Source organism: Pleurodeles waltl, chromosome 5 (genome assembly GCF_031143425.1).
Source record: "Pleurodeles waltl isolate 20211129_DDA chromosome 5, aPleWal1.hap1.20221129, whole genome shotgun sequence".
NCBI classification, from domain to species: Eukaryota; Metazoa; Chordata; class Amphibia; order Caudata; family Salamandridae; genus Pleurodeles; species Pleurodeles waltl.
Window position 1 is genome coordinate 818,481,405 of NC_090444.1, and position 16,712 is coordinate 818,498,116.

A 16,712-nucleotide genomic window follows, 5' to 3' on the forward strand; every position below is an offset into this window, starting at 1 on the left:
CCTGATGCATCAGCTGGCGTTAAACTGACCCATTGCTGGAGTTAGCAATGTGAGGAGAGTCCCATAAGAAAAAGCCCTGCATAATTTTTTCACCTTCCCTGAGCAGCCAGTAAACTTTTGATGCACTGAATTCGCAGAATGATGTAGTGAAAAGTTGTAAATTTCACTGAGTCAGTTCTATATAGCTTTTTCAGTGGGATCATCTACTTTGCATACTTTATACCTGGCACTGGTAAATTGTGATGTAGGGCTTCACAAACTGGTGCATTGGGCCCAATGCGTCAGTTTGTAAATATGGAGCATTGTAATGCACTGCTCGTGCCACTGCTGTGTCAAAAAAAACAAATGATGCAGCAGTTGCACAACTAGCTTGTTAATGAGGTGCCATGGTTCCGGGAGTATGGTTTGAGGGTGATGAGTTTAAACTGACTATGTTCACTGATGACATATCATCATTGACAAAGTCCTATAAATCAACCCCTCACCCCACAGAAACACTTGCAGAGTTCCAGGGAATGTTGGGGTTTAACATAGCTAGACTTTTTCAGAAGGCCTCAATATCACCTTCCCCCATATTGATGGGGTCAGCAATTTGAACAGTAGCACTATTACAATGGTCTGATTCTACAGTCACTCATGCTTCCCTCTCCCTACACGACCCTAATAGGGCAATAAATACTTCTCTACAGGCCAGAACATATGGTATTGTCTTAGACGGTGGAAGAGGGGTTGTAGAACTTTGAAGGACATGTTTGGAGGGGATCAATAAAACCTTTTGCGTAGCTCAACGAGGAGTATGAGTTAACAAGAAAATGAACATTTTACTACTCTCAAGTACGACACTGGGCGCTCCTGCCACACATAAAGAAGCCCGCCATTGAGGATCTTACTACATTTAAGAAGTTTCTTCTAGTAGTAGTCTGCCATATATATATACATATAGATATATATATATATATATATATATATATATATATATTCTAGTGGTGGTCGCCACTAGGTAGTTATTGTTAGGACCTAGTTTGCATAGATGGAACGTTTTTTATTTTGGTTTAAATTTACCACCGCTTGACAAATCTTCACAAAATTTTCAAAACGTATACTTTGGTTAGCTTAGCTGCTGCCTTTAGAGTATAGGGGTGAGCCGTCACTGGGGACCGAGAAAAAGGGGTCCCAAAACACATCTTTACCATTTATTTTTATAGGACCTTTAGACATGCCTACAGCCCACACCGCAGAACGAAATTACACCAAATTTGGCAGGAAGGTAGATCCTGTTGCACAAATCATGCTTTTTGTGGTTTGGTGCCAATCCGTTCAGTAGTTTTTAAGATATTTGAGTTTAAAAAATGGAGATATATAGGGATGGAGGCGGGTCCGGATTTGTGGATTCTCATGAAAAGCAAGGCCCTGATTGACTGGTCGCAACCTGACCGAAAAGTTGCGGCCACCATTTCGTTTGCTGCATTGGCTCGGTGGGAAAAGGAGTCTGCAAATAATTGCTCAATTTTTTATTTATTTTTTTTGATCCACAGAACTGCGGATGGAACCAGAGATCTGGACCCACTGTTCCACTGGTGCAAAAAAACAAAGGTTACATAGAAAAATTGAGAAAAAAAAAACACCCGTTGCATCCAACCTCATGCTGCACAAGGCCAAAGGCCATGTGCAGCTTCGGTTTGGGTGCATGCAGGAGGTTTGGCCGATGGGCCTGGCTATGGGTAGGGCCCTGTGGCCAACCCCTGCCGCGCATGGCTAAAGGTCTTGTGTGGCGCTGCTTATATTTACATCTGTGCGTGCTAAAAAAGCATTGACATTCACTGAAAATAACAAAGGTTACAGGGACATTATAGTTAGGTTCTGAATTTCCTTGCACAAACCCATAGAAACTCAGCAGCTATAGTTATTGTTAACTCAAGTAACCATAACTTGCGCCCTAATTTAACTATGCTTTGCACAAATGTGATGCAAACCTAGTGCAAATTGTTGTTTTGGGGTTTACTTTCCAGTGCACATCCTGAGTTGCACTGGAGAGTAGCCCTAATGTAACACCAAGTAGTATTATCTGCTGCTTTACTTCAAGGATGCATACCTTGGGTGGTACATGGACATTCTCATGCACGTACCCATGGATTTGACTTTAATCCCCAGCTACAACTTTGGTAGAAAAGGATTGGCATCAAATAGAATTTTGTGCTGGAAGGGTATCTTCTAGTGTAAAACCTAAGCCTGACATCACTCATACATTCTTGCACTAAGTCAGGGCCACACAGCAGGGTCAGGTTGAAGAACAAAATATTAAGTCACTGCATTAAGGAGTTTTAGAAGTCTTCCCTGCATTTGCACCAGTTGCTATTTCAGCAACTCACCTCTGTCTCTAATGAGGAGTACGAAGGTCTTCAGCAGATGCTCATAAACATCTGCATTCATCAGCCCTTCTTTGGGCACCCCAAAGCTGGTATCTGGTAAGGGGCAGAGTACGCTTCTGTGGAATCCATTGTGATTAAGGTTCCATTTTATGATACTCAATAGGACCCGGCTGAAGAACACAGCTGTTACCATAAGGTCTTAAGAAATGATAATTTCACAAATGTACATGACAAACTATTGCTATGCTTCATTTTCTGATTTCATACATCTTTTCCCATTTATTGTTCAAGGTTTTATTCGGATTAATCATTGGATAAATGATTGGAGCACACCTATTATTTCACTGAGCAGCTGGCTTTCACTGGCTTTGTATGATTTGTGCAGTATGTACTGTAATCTATAAACCCCCATGTTAACTTCTGTACTTTTTTTAAGTCTGCTTCAGTACTTAGCTTTGAGCATCTGTTGAATAATAAAACTACATTTTGAAACTGACTACTTTGTGGCTTTATTATTTTGGTCTCCCACACTTCAAGGCTCTGTAGGTATTGCTGATCTCCTTAGGCTGGTTGGGGGTTTCAATACAGGCATGATCAGAAACAGTCCCAGGGAAGGTCAGCCATGCTAATCCTTAAGGCTTAGGGCCTAATTATGAGTATGGCAGTCCTAAGACTGCCGTATCTGCGGTAGAAGTCTGACGTCCGCAACCTTGGCGGCCCGGCCGCTAGATTACGATAATGGTGGTCATACCGCCACAAGACCGTTGCCACCACCAGCATTGTGGATCCCGAAGTGTTGGCTGCAATGAAAGTCATGTTCGAGCACAGCAGTGACGATGTTACCACCGCCGTGCTGATCATGACTTAGCTTTCCGCCGGCTGTTTCATAGCAGGGATGCCACCATGAAAAGGCTGGCGGAAAGTCAGAGACTGGGCCACAGCAGGGCCCCTGACCTGCCCATACCCATGTCATGGGCAGTGCAGAGGCCCCCCTGTCAGCACAGTCAGAATGTGCACTGTCTGCCTTTTTTAGAGCCGAAGCCAATGTCGTTGCACTGACTGTCCCACCAGCCCAGCAGGAAAATCATATTATGGGGGTCTGGAGGCCATCTGGCTGTGTTGGGTTCGTTGGATAGGGAGAGGATGAGTTGGGTGTCATGGCGTAGGAGACGATGTTGATTCTGTAGCTCCTAATGATGGCGGCCAGCGGGGGCCATGTAGACGTTGAACAGAGTAGGGCTGAGGAAGGATCCCTGGGGAACTCCATAGGTGGTAGGAGTGGGGTCCGAGAGGAAGGGAGCGAGTTTCACTCATTGGGTTCTGCCGGCGATGAAGGAATGGATCTAGTCTAGGACCTTGTCTCTGATGCCGGCTTCGTGAAGCCTGCGTATCAGGGGGTGGTGGGACACTGTGTCAAAGGCTGCCGATAGGTCTAGCAGGATGAGTGCTGCCGTCTCTCCTTTGTCCAGCAGGGAGCGGATGTCGTTGGTTGCGGCCTGAAGGACTGTTTCGGTGCTCTGTTTTTTTCTGAATCCAGATTGGGAGGCGTTGAGGATGTTGTGGTCTTCTATGGAGGTGGCGAGTTGGCTGTTGATGGCTTTCTCAATGACTTTCCCTGGAAAAAGGAGCAGAGAGATGGGTCTGAAGCTTTTGAGGCTGGTGGGGTCTGCCGTGGGTTTCTTGAGGAGGGGGTTGATCTTGGCGTGTTTTCAGTCATCGGGGAAAGAGGCCTCAGCTAGGGAGCGGTTGATGGTGAGGCAGAGCTTTGGGTCAGCAGCTCTGTTGAAGATGTGGTGGGGGCATGGGTCCGTGGGGGCCCCAGAGTGTATGAACTTCATCGTCTTCAGAGTAGCTTCTATGGTGAGGGGGGTCCAGCTGGTGATCGTTGGTTTGTTGGTTTTGGGTTCCACTGGAGGTGGTACTGCACGTAGGTTGTCCTTGTTGAAGCTGTCATAGATGGTCTTGATTTTGTGGTAGAAGTAGGTGTTGAGTCTGTCGCAGAGGTTCTGTGAGGGTGGGATGTCTGTTGTTTCACCGTTGGGTTGGGCAAACTGCTTGATGATGCTGAAGAGTTCCTTGCTGTTGTGTGCGTGTGAGGAGATTCTGTCTTGTATTGCTTTTATTTTGGTGGGTCTGATGAGTTGGTGGTGTGCGGTGGTGGCAGCTCTGAAGTTGTTTTGGGCTTCTGTGGATTTGGTGTTTCTCCAGATTTTCTCGAGGCAACGACAAGTGCGTCTGGATTCTCTGAGTTCTTTGGTGAACCAGCTGACTTTCTTGGACTTGGTGCTGTAGTTTTTCTTGAGGGGGGCTATGTTGTTGGTGTAGTTGGTGATCCATTTATGAAAGGTGCGTGCTGCGGTGTTCGGGTCGTCGTTGTGTGTGATAGAGGGGGCGGAGTTAGTGACGGTGATGGCAAGCTGGACGTCGGTGATTCTTGCCCAGCTTCTGCGAGATGGTTGGTGCTGGGGGCTGAGGACGGTGGGTGTGTTAAAGGTGAAGTGGATGCAACGGTGGTCTGTCCATGGAAGTTCAAAGGTGTGGCTTAAGGTGACTGATGTTCCTGTTGTGAAGATGGGGTTGAGGGTGTGTCCTGCTGAGTGCATTAGTTCCGTCACTATCTGTCAGAGCCCTATGCTGTGGAGGTTGTCTAGGAGGGATGTGGTGTTGGGGTCTTGTAGGCTGTCACGGTGGAAGTTGAGGTCTCCTAGCAGGGTGTAGTTGGTGGCTGCGATTGCTTGTGCGGTAATGCAGTCAGTGATGGATTCAGAGAAGGGTGCGTGGAGTCCCGGTGGGCGGTAGATGAGGGTTCCTCTGAGGGTAGATGTCGGGCGGGTCTGTAGTTTGAAATGAAGGTGTTCCATCAAGCTTGTGGGGTCTTTGAAGTGTGTGCTCAGACGGATGTTGGATTTGTGGATGATGGCGATTCCCTCCCCCCCCCAAGGCAGCTGGGGCAGTCCTTCCGGGTGATCTTGTATCCTTGGGGAATGGTGATAGCCATTTCTGGGCCTGAAGTGGTGTTGGTCCAGGTCTTGGTGAGGAAAGCGAAGTCCGGGGTGGTGCTGTCAAGGAGGTCCCAGATTTTGGTGGCATGTTTATGGAGGGAGTGGATGTTGAGGAGGTTGTATTTCAGGGTCTTTGGTGTCGGTGTGTTGTTGTGGGTGAATCCTGCCGGGTCCAAGGTCTTGGCAGTGGTGAAGGATTGGCAGCAGTGGAGGCAGCTGAATGGTCAGTGGGGGTCAGCCGTTGATGAGATCTTGCAGTTGTTGTTGTGTCCTGGGTTGAGTGCGTGGAGTGCTGCTGGCGTGTAGAGGTGGTGGTCAACGGTCGGGTTACGGACGGGCACAGACGGGCTTGCCTTAGGCATGCAGCAACCACCATTAAGTAGGAAAAGGGTGGAGGAGAGGTCAGCTGGGGGGCAGGAGCGGAGGTGTGAAAAAGGGGGGAGGGTCCGCGGGGGCAGGTGTGGCTGGGAGGGAGAAGCAAAAAACGAGAAAAGCACAAAAAAGACAGAAATAAGAGTGAAAGAGGAGAAAAATGGAAACATTCAGAAAATGAGAAAAGACACAAAGCCGCAGCCTAGTAGAAGAGCAGAGCTCTCCCACTAGACACCAGGGATGAGGCTCAGGCAGGAGCCTACGCGTGGTGGAGGGCCTCGAACTCCTGACCGAGGTCAGAGTTCGAGTGAAACACGGGCTGCTCTTGATGGAGGAGCTGCACAGAGGCAGAGCAGTTCACTGACAAGTTAGTCCTAGCCAGGGCTTAATTTTAATCATAGCTGGGTCTTCCATACTCAGTTCTAATCACGAGAAAGCAAGAGCTGATATAATAGATTTAAACTATACAATTATCTGATCTACCTAGTCTTAGCAGTGTCTATTGTTGAGCACATTTACAATGTTGTTTCTGAGCAATCAAACGCTTTGTGAATTCGACTCACAAAATATCAGTTTGTGGCATGTTCATTTCCATCTCTTTAGATCCAGCCCCTAACGTGTGCTTTGGCGTTCAAAGAAAGCGGTTTTTAAAACTATTCGAAAGGGGTACAATAATTTTAAAATATACATATAGCTGATGTACCTAGTTTTAGCTGCATGATGTGGGGTACATTTCAGGATGGTGTTAACGTTCTCTGAATGCAAAACATAGTACTTCATAATAACACAAGTGAATGATAAGAAATGCCAGTTCTGCAGCATGCCATCTAACCAGATACCAAACCCAAAATAGTGTACCTCAAAAAATAACTTCCATTTCTCCATTGCAATTGGAAGGGATGATTGGCAACTGTCGATGCTGTTACAAAAGCTATTAGAGAATTGTTCCGGAGTCAATATTTGTGTCTGATCTTGCCATTCGTCAAATAGGCCAGCATCAGCAGCAGCAAGGAAAGCCACAACTGTAATATCATAGTTTATGCCTAAAAGAAAGAGAGAAACAGTTTGATTAAGCACAACATGCCAACAATGAGAGTGTACTGGAGAAACAAGCCATTTATACAAAATAAAACTTTCACTGTACGTAATAAAGATATACAGCAAAAATCCGATCTGTTTTACTATGGCAATATTGGAACGCTCTGTTTAATTGTGTTACGTTTGAAACCTGCTATGTCAAGCTATGTGAAGTTGCTATTTTTGCCTACCTTTAATTTTTACATTTCCCCCCTGCTTACTGTGTTGCAAAAAAATAGGTGCAGGTGAACAAAACTATTGATTTTTTAAAATCGCTTTTAGTTTATTTTCTTATGTAAATGTACATAGTCATTAACATATCTTTAAAGTCAGTAAGTACTTTAGAACGGAATTCAATGTACTTCAATGTTCACAATAGTAACGTACAACAGTAGTACATCAATACTAATTACTGATCCTCGCATCGTATCAACATAAACAAGTACCAGATCATACATATGGAAACTCTCTGATAAATATGTCATTGTATTCAACCATGCTACCACTGGCGTAACAAAGGCCCCTGGAGCCCCGCGGTGCGGGGGTGCCCTCGAGCTCCAGGGGGCCGGCTCAGCACAGTAGCCTGGCCTGAAAGCTCCCATGTGAGTTCGAAAGGGCCCCTCGATGTATTTTGCAGGGGGCCCTCTCAGGTTTCCTTACGCCACTGCATGCTCCAATTACTTTAGCCGTGCATATATAGTGCAAACAAATAGAGAACACAATTTAATCCCTTATCCCTCCCATAGCCATCTGTGGTGCCTCTGACTGGAGATTGTGCATTTACAAATATACTTTAAGCCTCCCCTCGTCTTTAACTTTTTGTTTTTTCTCTCTGGTGGCTTCTGAAATAACAAATATAATAAGCATATGTGTAACATAATAGGTATTCATGGTCGGTCAAGGGGGAATCTCATCTATTTGGCTTGCAATGCCAGGAGTATGGTTTGTTACTCCTCTCTGTCTCTGCCTCTGCAAAAGGGTGAATAGATGTTTCTCCATAGTAGTTAATTTCTTTAGATCCTTAATCCACTTATGTATTGTGGGGCAGTGGGGCCTTTCATTGCACTGCAATAGCACGTTTTCAATTCTTTAAAACTAAGTCTACTAAATCTGCTAATCCTACTCAGAGGGCAAGTTGCCATGTTAACATGTATACTCTGTTCTGCAACATAATTTCTAATATCAGTCGATGCCATCCAATACTGCTGTATCAATGGGCAAAGCCAAACCAAATGGGAAAAAATCGACAATATCAGCGCTGCATCTAGGACATGGGGATTCCCCCTCAGAAATAGTTTAGCTGTATGTGCTGGAGAAAGGGCATAGCAAAGTTAATTAAGTTGAATATACTTGAAGCTTGGGTTTCAGCTTTTGCATATTCCTAAATCCTCTCAGTGGCATAACAAATGCCCTCGCAGGCCACATGGTGGGGGAGGTGTGGCCGAGCTCCAGGGGGTTCCTTCAGCACAGTACTCTGTACTTGGGCAGCAGCCCCGTGACTGAGTCCAAGCGGGGGTGGCTTCAGGTACTTTGCAAGGGGCCCGCTCAAGTTTCATTACACCAATTAACCCCCTCCCCTTCTTTGGCTTGTATGTCTTCCCCTACATGTTGTTTCCATGTTGCTTTAAGTATAATTGTTGGGAGGAGGGAGTAACACCTTCTGGTCAGTGTCTGTTTGCTTCCTCCTGCCCAGTTCCACCTGCTGCTGCAGCTGCCTCTGATCTCTTCAAGAGCCTTCCGGCTCTGAGATCGAGGACCACCTCCACCCACAGGCACCCACCTGCACCTCATCCCTGGTGACTAGTGGCCATCTGCCTCTGTCTTTCTCTGTCTTTCCTGCTTTTTCCTCTTTCTCACCCTTTTTGTCTATCTGCTTTTCTCCTCTTTTTTGCAATCTTGCACTCTTGTCCCAGCCACTGATGCCCCTGTGGCTCCACCCCCTCCCTGCGAAGCATTTTCCTGCCCTTTCCTGCCCTCCCATCTCCCAGCTGACCAGCCCCTCCCAACTCAGCCCTGGACATCAACACCGCAATTCCCGACGGCTACAAAATCGTCCACAAAGACCAAGTCAATTGACCAGGAGGAGGCATTGTCATAGTATACAGAACATTCTCCGCCTGTCGACCACCATTGAAACACAGAACCAGGCAACCAAATTAGAGCACCTACACTTCCAGATCTTGACCGACCCAAACACCTCCCTCTGTGGCATGCTAATCTACAGACCGCCCGGGCCGCAGCCTCAGTTCAGAAAAGCCATTGCCTACCTTGTTGCTCCCTACTCCCTCGCCTCCACTGACTACATCCTACTCTGCAATCTCAACTTCCACCTCAATAACTATGACGACCCAAACACCACATCCCTCTTGGACAGACTTGCAACCCTCGGGCTCAAACAACTAGTCAAACTCCCCACTCACTCAGCAGGTCACATCCTCAACTCTGTCTTCTCAGCAGGGAACAACATCACCATCTCTCACACCTATGTGTCTATTTCGCTTTTGCAAAGACCACTGCATGCCACCTGTCTCCCCAGCAGAAGCTCGGTTAAAGTCACAGGAGAGCAGCTCACCAACACACTCAGCCACTCCCCCCACTGTACACCACGCATGACTCAGCATGCAACCTGTACTGCTGGATCACAGAATGCGCTAGCTCCCTACAGAAAACCCATCAGGAAACCAGCACCATAGGAAACCAAGCTGGTTCACGACAGAACTCCAAGAGTCTAAACACACCTGCAGACAACTGAAACTAAAATGGAGAAACAGCAAAACAACTGAAGACCACACAGCCTACAAAAATGCAGTCATCATGCACCACCAGCTCATCAGAGCTTCCAAAATAGCTGCCATTCCAAACCGCATCAGCACCAACGCACACAAAAGGAAGGAGCTCTTCACCATAATAAAGGAATTCATGAACCCCAAAACTGACACCTCAGACATCCTCCCTCTCAAGACGTCTACCACAATCTTGCCACCTTTTTCCACCAGAAAATCCAGGACATATACAAAGGATTCAAGACCCAAAGCCCACCCCCACCACCCACCAGCAACACCATGGACCCCATACCGCACCAGACCCTGAACCATTGGGCCCCTATCTCCACAGAAGACACCCAGAAACTAATGAACTCCATCCACTCAGGGGTACCCTCAGACCCGTGCCCACAGCACATTTTCAACCTGGCAAGCACCACCATCACACTGGAGCTGGAAGCACGCAGAGATCAACCCGCTCCTAAAGAAAGCCTCTGCCAACCCAAGGGAGTTGAAGAATTAAAGATCCATCTCTCTGCTCCCTTTCCCAGCCAAGGTAACTGAAAAGACCATCAAAATACAATTCATGGAGGTCCTCGAAGCAAACCAGATCCTAGACCCCTCCCAGTCAGGATTCAGGAGCAACCACAGCACCGAAACAGTCCTCCTTGCAGCCACTGACGACATCCGCACCATACTGGTCCATGGAGACACGGCTGCCCTCACCCTTCTCCACCTCTCCGCCACATTCCACACAGTCTCCCACTTCACTCTCTGCACCACACTCCATGATGTGCCATCCGTGGTAAAGCACTGGAATGGATTTGATCCTTCCTCACTGGAAGAAGACAAAGTGTCAGACTCCCGCCGTTCACATCGGCGCCTAAAGAAACATGCTTTGGAGTACCCCAGGGATCCTCACTAAGCTCGACCCTCTTCAACATCTACATGGCCCTGCTCACTAAAATCATCAAACAATGCATCCTAAACATTGTCTCATTTGCCAACGATACGCAACTGATCCTCTCCTTGACTGAGGACCCATCAGCTGCCAACAGAAATTTGCACAACGGAATGAGAGCAGTCACTACCTGTATTGAAACCAGTTGCCTCAAACTCAACTTGGACAAGACAGAGATCCTCGTACTCTGCCCCACCCCCTCTGCCTGGGACTACTCCTGGTGGCCAACTGCCCTGGGAGATGCCCCCACGCCCACCGGCCACGCACACAACCTGGGCATCATCTCAGACTCTACACTCTCCATGACCCGTCAAGTCAACACCGTCTCATCGGCATGCTTCAACACCCTGTGCCTCCTTCGGAAGACATTCAAGACAAAAAGGATGGTCACCCATGCGCTTGTCAGTAACAAACTGGATTACAGCAACGCACTCTATGGAGGCATCCCAAAGAAGTTTCAAACAAGACTACATAGAATGCAGAATTCAGCAGCTAGACTCATCCTGGACATCCCCTGCCACAGCCACACCTCCACACCCCTCAGAGACCTGCACTGGTCCCGGTTGACAAATGTATCACTTACAACCTACTGACACACACCTACAAGCCACTGCACAACATCTGACAAGCCTACCTCAACCACCACCTGACCTTCTACACCCCCACCAGTCAGCTCTGATCCTTCCAACTCACCCTCGGTATCATCCCCAGAATCAGGAAAAGCACGACGCAGATCATTCTCTTACCTCACTGTCCGGATATGGAAGACGCTCCAACTCAACCTCAGACTGCTGCCTCACTGAAGCAGTTCAGGAAGGATCTCAAGACCTGGCTCTTCGAGTGAGCAGCATGCCTGCCACAGCGCCTTGAGACCCCACGGGTGATAAGCCGCACTTTAACACTCTATGCATACATGTTACTGGCCTGCGCTGTATTCCATGTGTGAGTAACATGGATAACACTTCTGATTTCCTTGGGTCTGACAGACCGGTATGCCATATCATTTCATTTGCTGCCTTCATAGCATCATAGGTAAGGAACTGACCTACTCTAAGACCTTGAGTGTCTACTAGTGTCTGAAACGGAACCAACCCACTCACCTCATACATATCACTGAGGGGTATTGATGCTGTTCTGTGCCAATGCAAAGTGAAGTGTTCCTTGCCCACTAGGGCTAACCAAAGTATAACCCACAGTGGAAAGTCAGGGGATTATAAGACAGCAGTTTCCACTCTACATCCATACTGTCACCAGCTTGACCTAATTGCACACAAGGTTTGTGAGCAAGTAAATCCTGCCCTTATTTTATGGTAGAGTGCACATATTAGGTCAGTAGAGGTCAGTATCTCCTATGATACTTACAAGGTCCATATGATCAGGATCCGATTTTACTGCTAGCAATTGTACCAGATACATTGAGTGAGAGGCCACATTTTTTCTAGGTTGGGAATCACCATACCCCTTGCACCTATCGGGTGCATTGCTTTGTCAATTGAGAGTCGTTAAATTTGATGAGCCCAAATTAACCTGAAAGAATGAATTCACCGAAAAAGGTTTTCGAGAAAGTATTGCAAGCATCATGAACTAGTATAGTAATCTAGGTAACAAAATAATTTGGGGTATTGCCACCCTGCCCAGAGGGGACAGTGTTTGTCTGGTCCACTGATCGACTGATTCGGATGTGCATCTGTCCTAGATTGCTACTCTTTTATATTCTCTTCCATGTGATATATTTGGATGCCTAGACTTTTGATAATCTCTAGTTCCCATCTCCCAGTATTTCCTATATAGGGAGCGCGATCCACATTGACGGACTCTCGTAAAGGGACTGTTCCAGGTGACCTTGAGGCCAGACACAATCATAAAATTCACTTATAGTGAGATTAGTTGTCTCTGTGTCCCAATGAAAGAGCAAGGCATCATCCGCATACCAAGCTGTGGCATGTATCATATCACGGAGGAGTGCACCCCATACATGCTCTTTATTTCTCTTCAGGAAAGCCAGTTTCACGAACAGAATATCCGAAAACAGGCATCCTTGTCTGGGTCTCTGAAAAATCTGCCATCTCGCTGAGAACACCCTGCCTGTTTACACCCTTGCCAGTGGCTGTCTATATGACAACTTAATCCAATGTAACAGGCCATCTGACACCGATCAATGCCAATACCGCAAAAATAACTGGTCATGCTAGCACATCGAAAACGTTTTCGATATCCAGGAAAGCCACTCTGTGTGGGCCTACTGTGTCACTTAGGCAATCCATAATATGCGGTAGGCATCGGATATTGATGTGGGTGTTTCTCCTAGGCCTCCACTGATCAACGTGAATCACGCTGGGTAAGTAGGAAAGTCACTAATATTGGCTTATAGCCCGCCGTAGTGTGCTATACTGGCCATTAAAGGCCCGCTCCAGGGTTAAACAAGGGAGTGGGCCTTTAATGGCCTGTATAGCCTAGCTGCAGTGGGCTATATGGCTAGTATAATATTTCCCCCTTAGAGGGCAGAATGTTCTAAATAGTAAAACAAAGGCCTTATGGACCCGAGGAGGTTACAAATCTTTCAGGCTCCGTGAGGCCTTTGTTCACAGCAACAGCTGTGAAAAGCACACATTGGAATGTTGGAGCTCCGGGCTTCTACCAGTCATTAGAAACCGGTGCTACTCCATTGTCTTCAATTGAGTGCAAAACATTCCCCAATATTTTACATTTCCGATTTAGTAGGGATAGTGGTCTGTATGATGTGCTGCTGAGTGAGTTTAGACCTGATTTAGGTAACCCTGTTATAATTGTTTCTTGAGAGGATTCCGTCAGTAACCTTTTTATGATAGACTTCCAAGAACAGGGCATGGAGGTGTGGCACTAACTGTGATTTGTAGGTGATGCAGAACGTCAAAGGTAGCACTTCCAATCCTGGGGTTTTGCTAATTACCCTTGCTAATTGATCAATAAGTAATTGCACCTCTTAAACCACCAGATCACTAGGAGAGCTGTTTGTTCAGGAAATGAAGTCAGCTTTGGAGTGGAGTCCGGGTAACTTCAAATATGCCAAAAGGGGTTAGCAAATTGACTCCACATAGGATCTGATAGTATTACTTCAGTCACTAAGGGGCAGATTGTTTAAAATACGGCGCACCATGACGAAGGGTAGGGGGCAATACTGTAATTTCTCATGACGCTATTGATGTGTTCTGCAGGAGTAGTGCCAAAATATTGGCGCTACTCCTGCAGAGTACATAGGTGTTAAAAGTGCCACCATTTTTCTGGCTCCCTTAACGGAGGAACGCCCTCTTTGCATACATTATGCCTGGTGCATGCATTGCGCCACTCTGTAAATACTGCGCAGGGATTTCGGCCTCGTTGGGCCACAATAACTTAAAAAATAATGACGTTAATGTGGCGCAAGGTGGCGCTAGGGCTTTATAAATATGCCCCTAAATGACATTCAGATGAGCATATAGTACAGATTGGCTTGGGTGGGATCGCCGATCTCACAAGCTATGGCTGGAGAGGACCAGTTCTATCGCCCTTATTGTGCTGGCGCATTAGGTACTCCTTATAATGTAAGCATCTTAATCGTTCTGCTAGGCTCTGGTGCTTTCTAATTTGCTCTAGCAGTTGCGGTCTATCGCCTGCTTTGGTCTCGAGCAAATTCTTTGAGGGGCGCAAAGATGGCTCTGTCTTAGATGAATAACCAGGTCAGCAAGGACTTCATACCAATACCCCACCTGTAGCACTAAACTACAAATTGTGAGATTCAGGCCAATTCACCAGGGACCTGACGTACAAAACAATTCAGCGTTGCAAAATTATAGAGTTTGCAACACAAACGTCTTTACAATGTACCAAATCCCTTTGTTGCCCTCCAAAGTGCTATCTAAATTGCAAAAGGGGTTTCACCTCATCCTGAATTGCAATTAGGAGTGGTGAGAAAAGGGACTACCTGTCGTATTTGCGATTGGCAATGAGATGCATCCAGGGGGCCACGGCATGCTCACCTAAACATCTGCTAAAATGGGAACGCTTTACATTTTTAAGGCGGCATTTGTTCCTTTAAGAAACACAAGCTGACTTGAAAAAAAAATGTTTTTCCTTTTAGGAGTGCAATGGTGCGTCGATGGTGGTCTACTATTCCTTTGTGGCCCCCATTCGTGTGATCTTAGCAAATCGCCTGAGGTCACAAATAGCAACCTACATAATTGATATTAATCACGAAGTTCGTTCGGGGACCCCCTGCTAGTTTGCATTGTGGCCTATAACTACGCAGGTCTCATCGTACAATGTTTCATGGTACAATGACTTACTATAAAAATGTCAGATGCATTGTTGAATGCATTGCAGCAGTTGATCCGACTTTCGCGCCGTGGTTCCCCTGTTTTCAGAGACAGCGCTGGCTGTCGACGAAAGCTTGAAAGAGAGACCAGGAATGCTGCACATCAGTAATCAAACGTGAGAAAGGAAGACACGTTTTCCTCCTCAGCTGAGCCATCCAAGACGAATTAACCAAGTGGCAGCAAGACTGAGGATTATTGATTGCCCCAACGATGATATCATCAGCAAAGCAATGCTAGGTCCTCGGTGGGATTTGAAGTACTCAGTGCAGACTGTTATCCCAAGAAAGTTTTCAACAGGACCAATGACCGTGGAAAAAAAGCAAGCATCTCTTTCCCCAAAGAAAAGTGCCTACATGGCAACGACCGGTACGAGGTAACCACTGCGTTTTCTTCAAACCTTTCTAAGCTTCACAATCTTTTGTAAACGTCCTAATATTTAAATTGCGAGAAAACTCTGCTGCCAAAAGAAGTTTTGGCAAAAATTAACAAAAGCCGCTTTTATGGAAGAATTCACTTGAAAAAAATTGTTCCAGGAGTAAACTTGTAGTGACATTTTCAAAACTGTGTAATTTTTATGCAACGCAAATATTTAAACATTAAAAAAATGCACTAGGTAATTTTAAATATCACCCACTTTTGGTAGCATATACCTAAATGTCACTGTTTTTTTGGTGAGTGAATACAATTTGAAAGTATGTTCTTTTCATAATTTTGTTGTGCACTGGTTCCACATGGCAGTAGTTTTTGTGTGTGGACATCCAGCATGTATGATCTACCTTAAAAGAGATGCCATGACCATAACACAGTATTGCGGTTACAAGAATTTGGGTGTTCCTGCCTTTCTGACTTCCAAGACTAGAGTGCCATTTAGGAAAGATATCCTTTCTGCCCTGATAAACCCCATTTTCTCACTGATGCTGGTGGTTACTGACAATGACCGTGCCCTGGGCTCCGCCAACCCAGCCCAGGGCCAGTGCTCTGTTTAACAGGTATATTGTTATTAGGCATAATTACAATTGGCTCTGACAACCTACCTTTAAGTCCTTAGTATATGGTAGGGCATGTAAGTTTAGGAACCAAGTGGAGTTAGGGCAATTAAGGGTGCACTGCTGTGGTGTCAGCCATCATTTTAAAGTCAGTCCTGCCTTGCTGGCTGCTTTTAAAACAACATTAAACCCAAATTCCACTTTGGACATAAAAGTACTTCCAAAGTCTCAAGCTACCTTATTTTTACATATATGTCACCCTTACATTCTGCCCTAGTTGTCCCAAGGGTAGGGTGCATTTTAATGTTATGGAGGGATACTATACAAGATGTATTATATGCCCTGGTGATAAACTGCCAATTTTGTTTCCCCCTTGTAGCACTGTTAGCTCCATAAGCTAACATGGAAAGGCTCTGCTAAATTTTAATAAAGTCTTAAACATTTGACAGGAATGGACTACAACAGTGATTCAAAGTGTCAAAATAATAGTTAAATAAATTCAACAACATGCCAAGGTTAGATTTATTATAACTGGTACAGTGAAAGAGTTTTAGAACTCTTTCCTGAAGTTACCTATAATCAGCCCAGTAGCATCCTCTACTGATTGGTCACCCTTTGACAGGCTGAGCCAAGCTGCTCTGATGAGGTTCAAAGTGGCCTGGGCTGAGATAAAGGGACCATCTGGTGGGAGGAGATCTATAGCAGCAGATACAAGGACAAGAAGGGGGCTGGGTAGCCAAACTGGTCATCAAAGGCAAAAGGACAGATAGTGCAGGACCCAGACCCACCCCCACTTTCTGCACCCCCAGCCAGATGGGAGCCCCTGTAATTGAATTAGGGAAGGGGACAGTA

At 46.1% G+C, this 16,712-nt stretch overlaps 1 protein-coding gene across 1 annotated transcript in view; it reads right to left on the minus strand.

Annotated features, from left to right (window-relative positions):
- Positions 1 to 16,712, minus strand: part of C5H6orf58 (chromosome 5 C6orf58 homolog) — a 491,403-nt gene that overhangs the window by 200,267 nt on the left and 274,424 nt on the right. Inside the window, exon 3 of the mRNA XM_069236737.1 lies at positions 6,602 to 6,786. Within this exon, the coding sequence (XP_069092838.1) occupies positions 6,602 to 6,786 (185 nt within the window). The remainder of the gene's footprint in view (positions 1 to 6,601; positions 6,787 to 16,712) is intronic.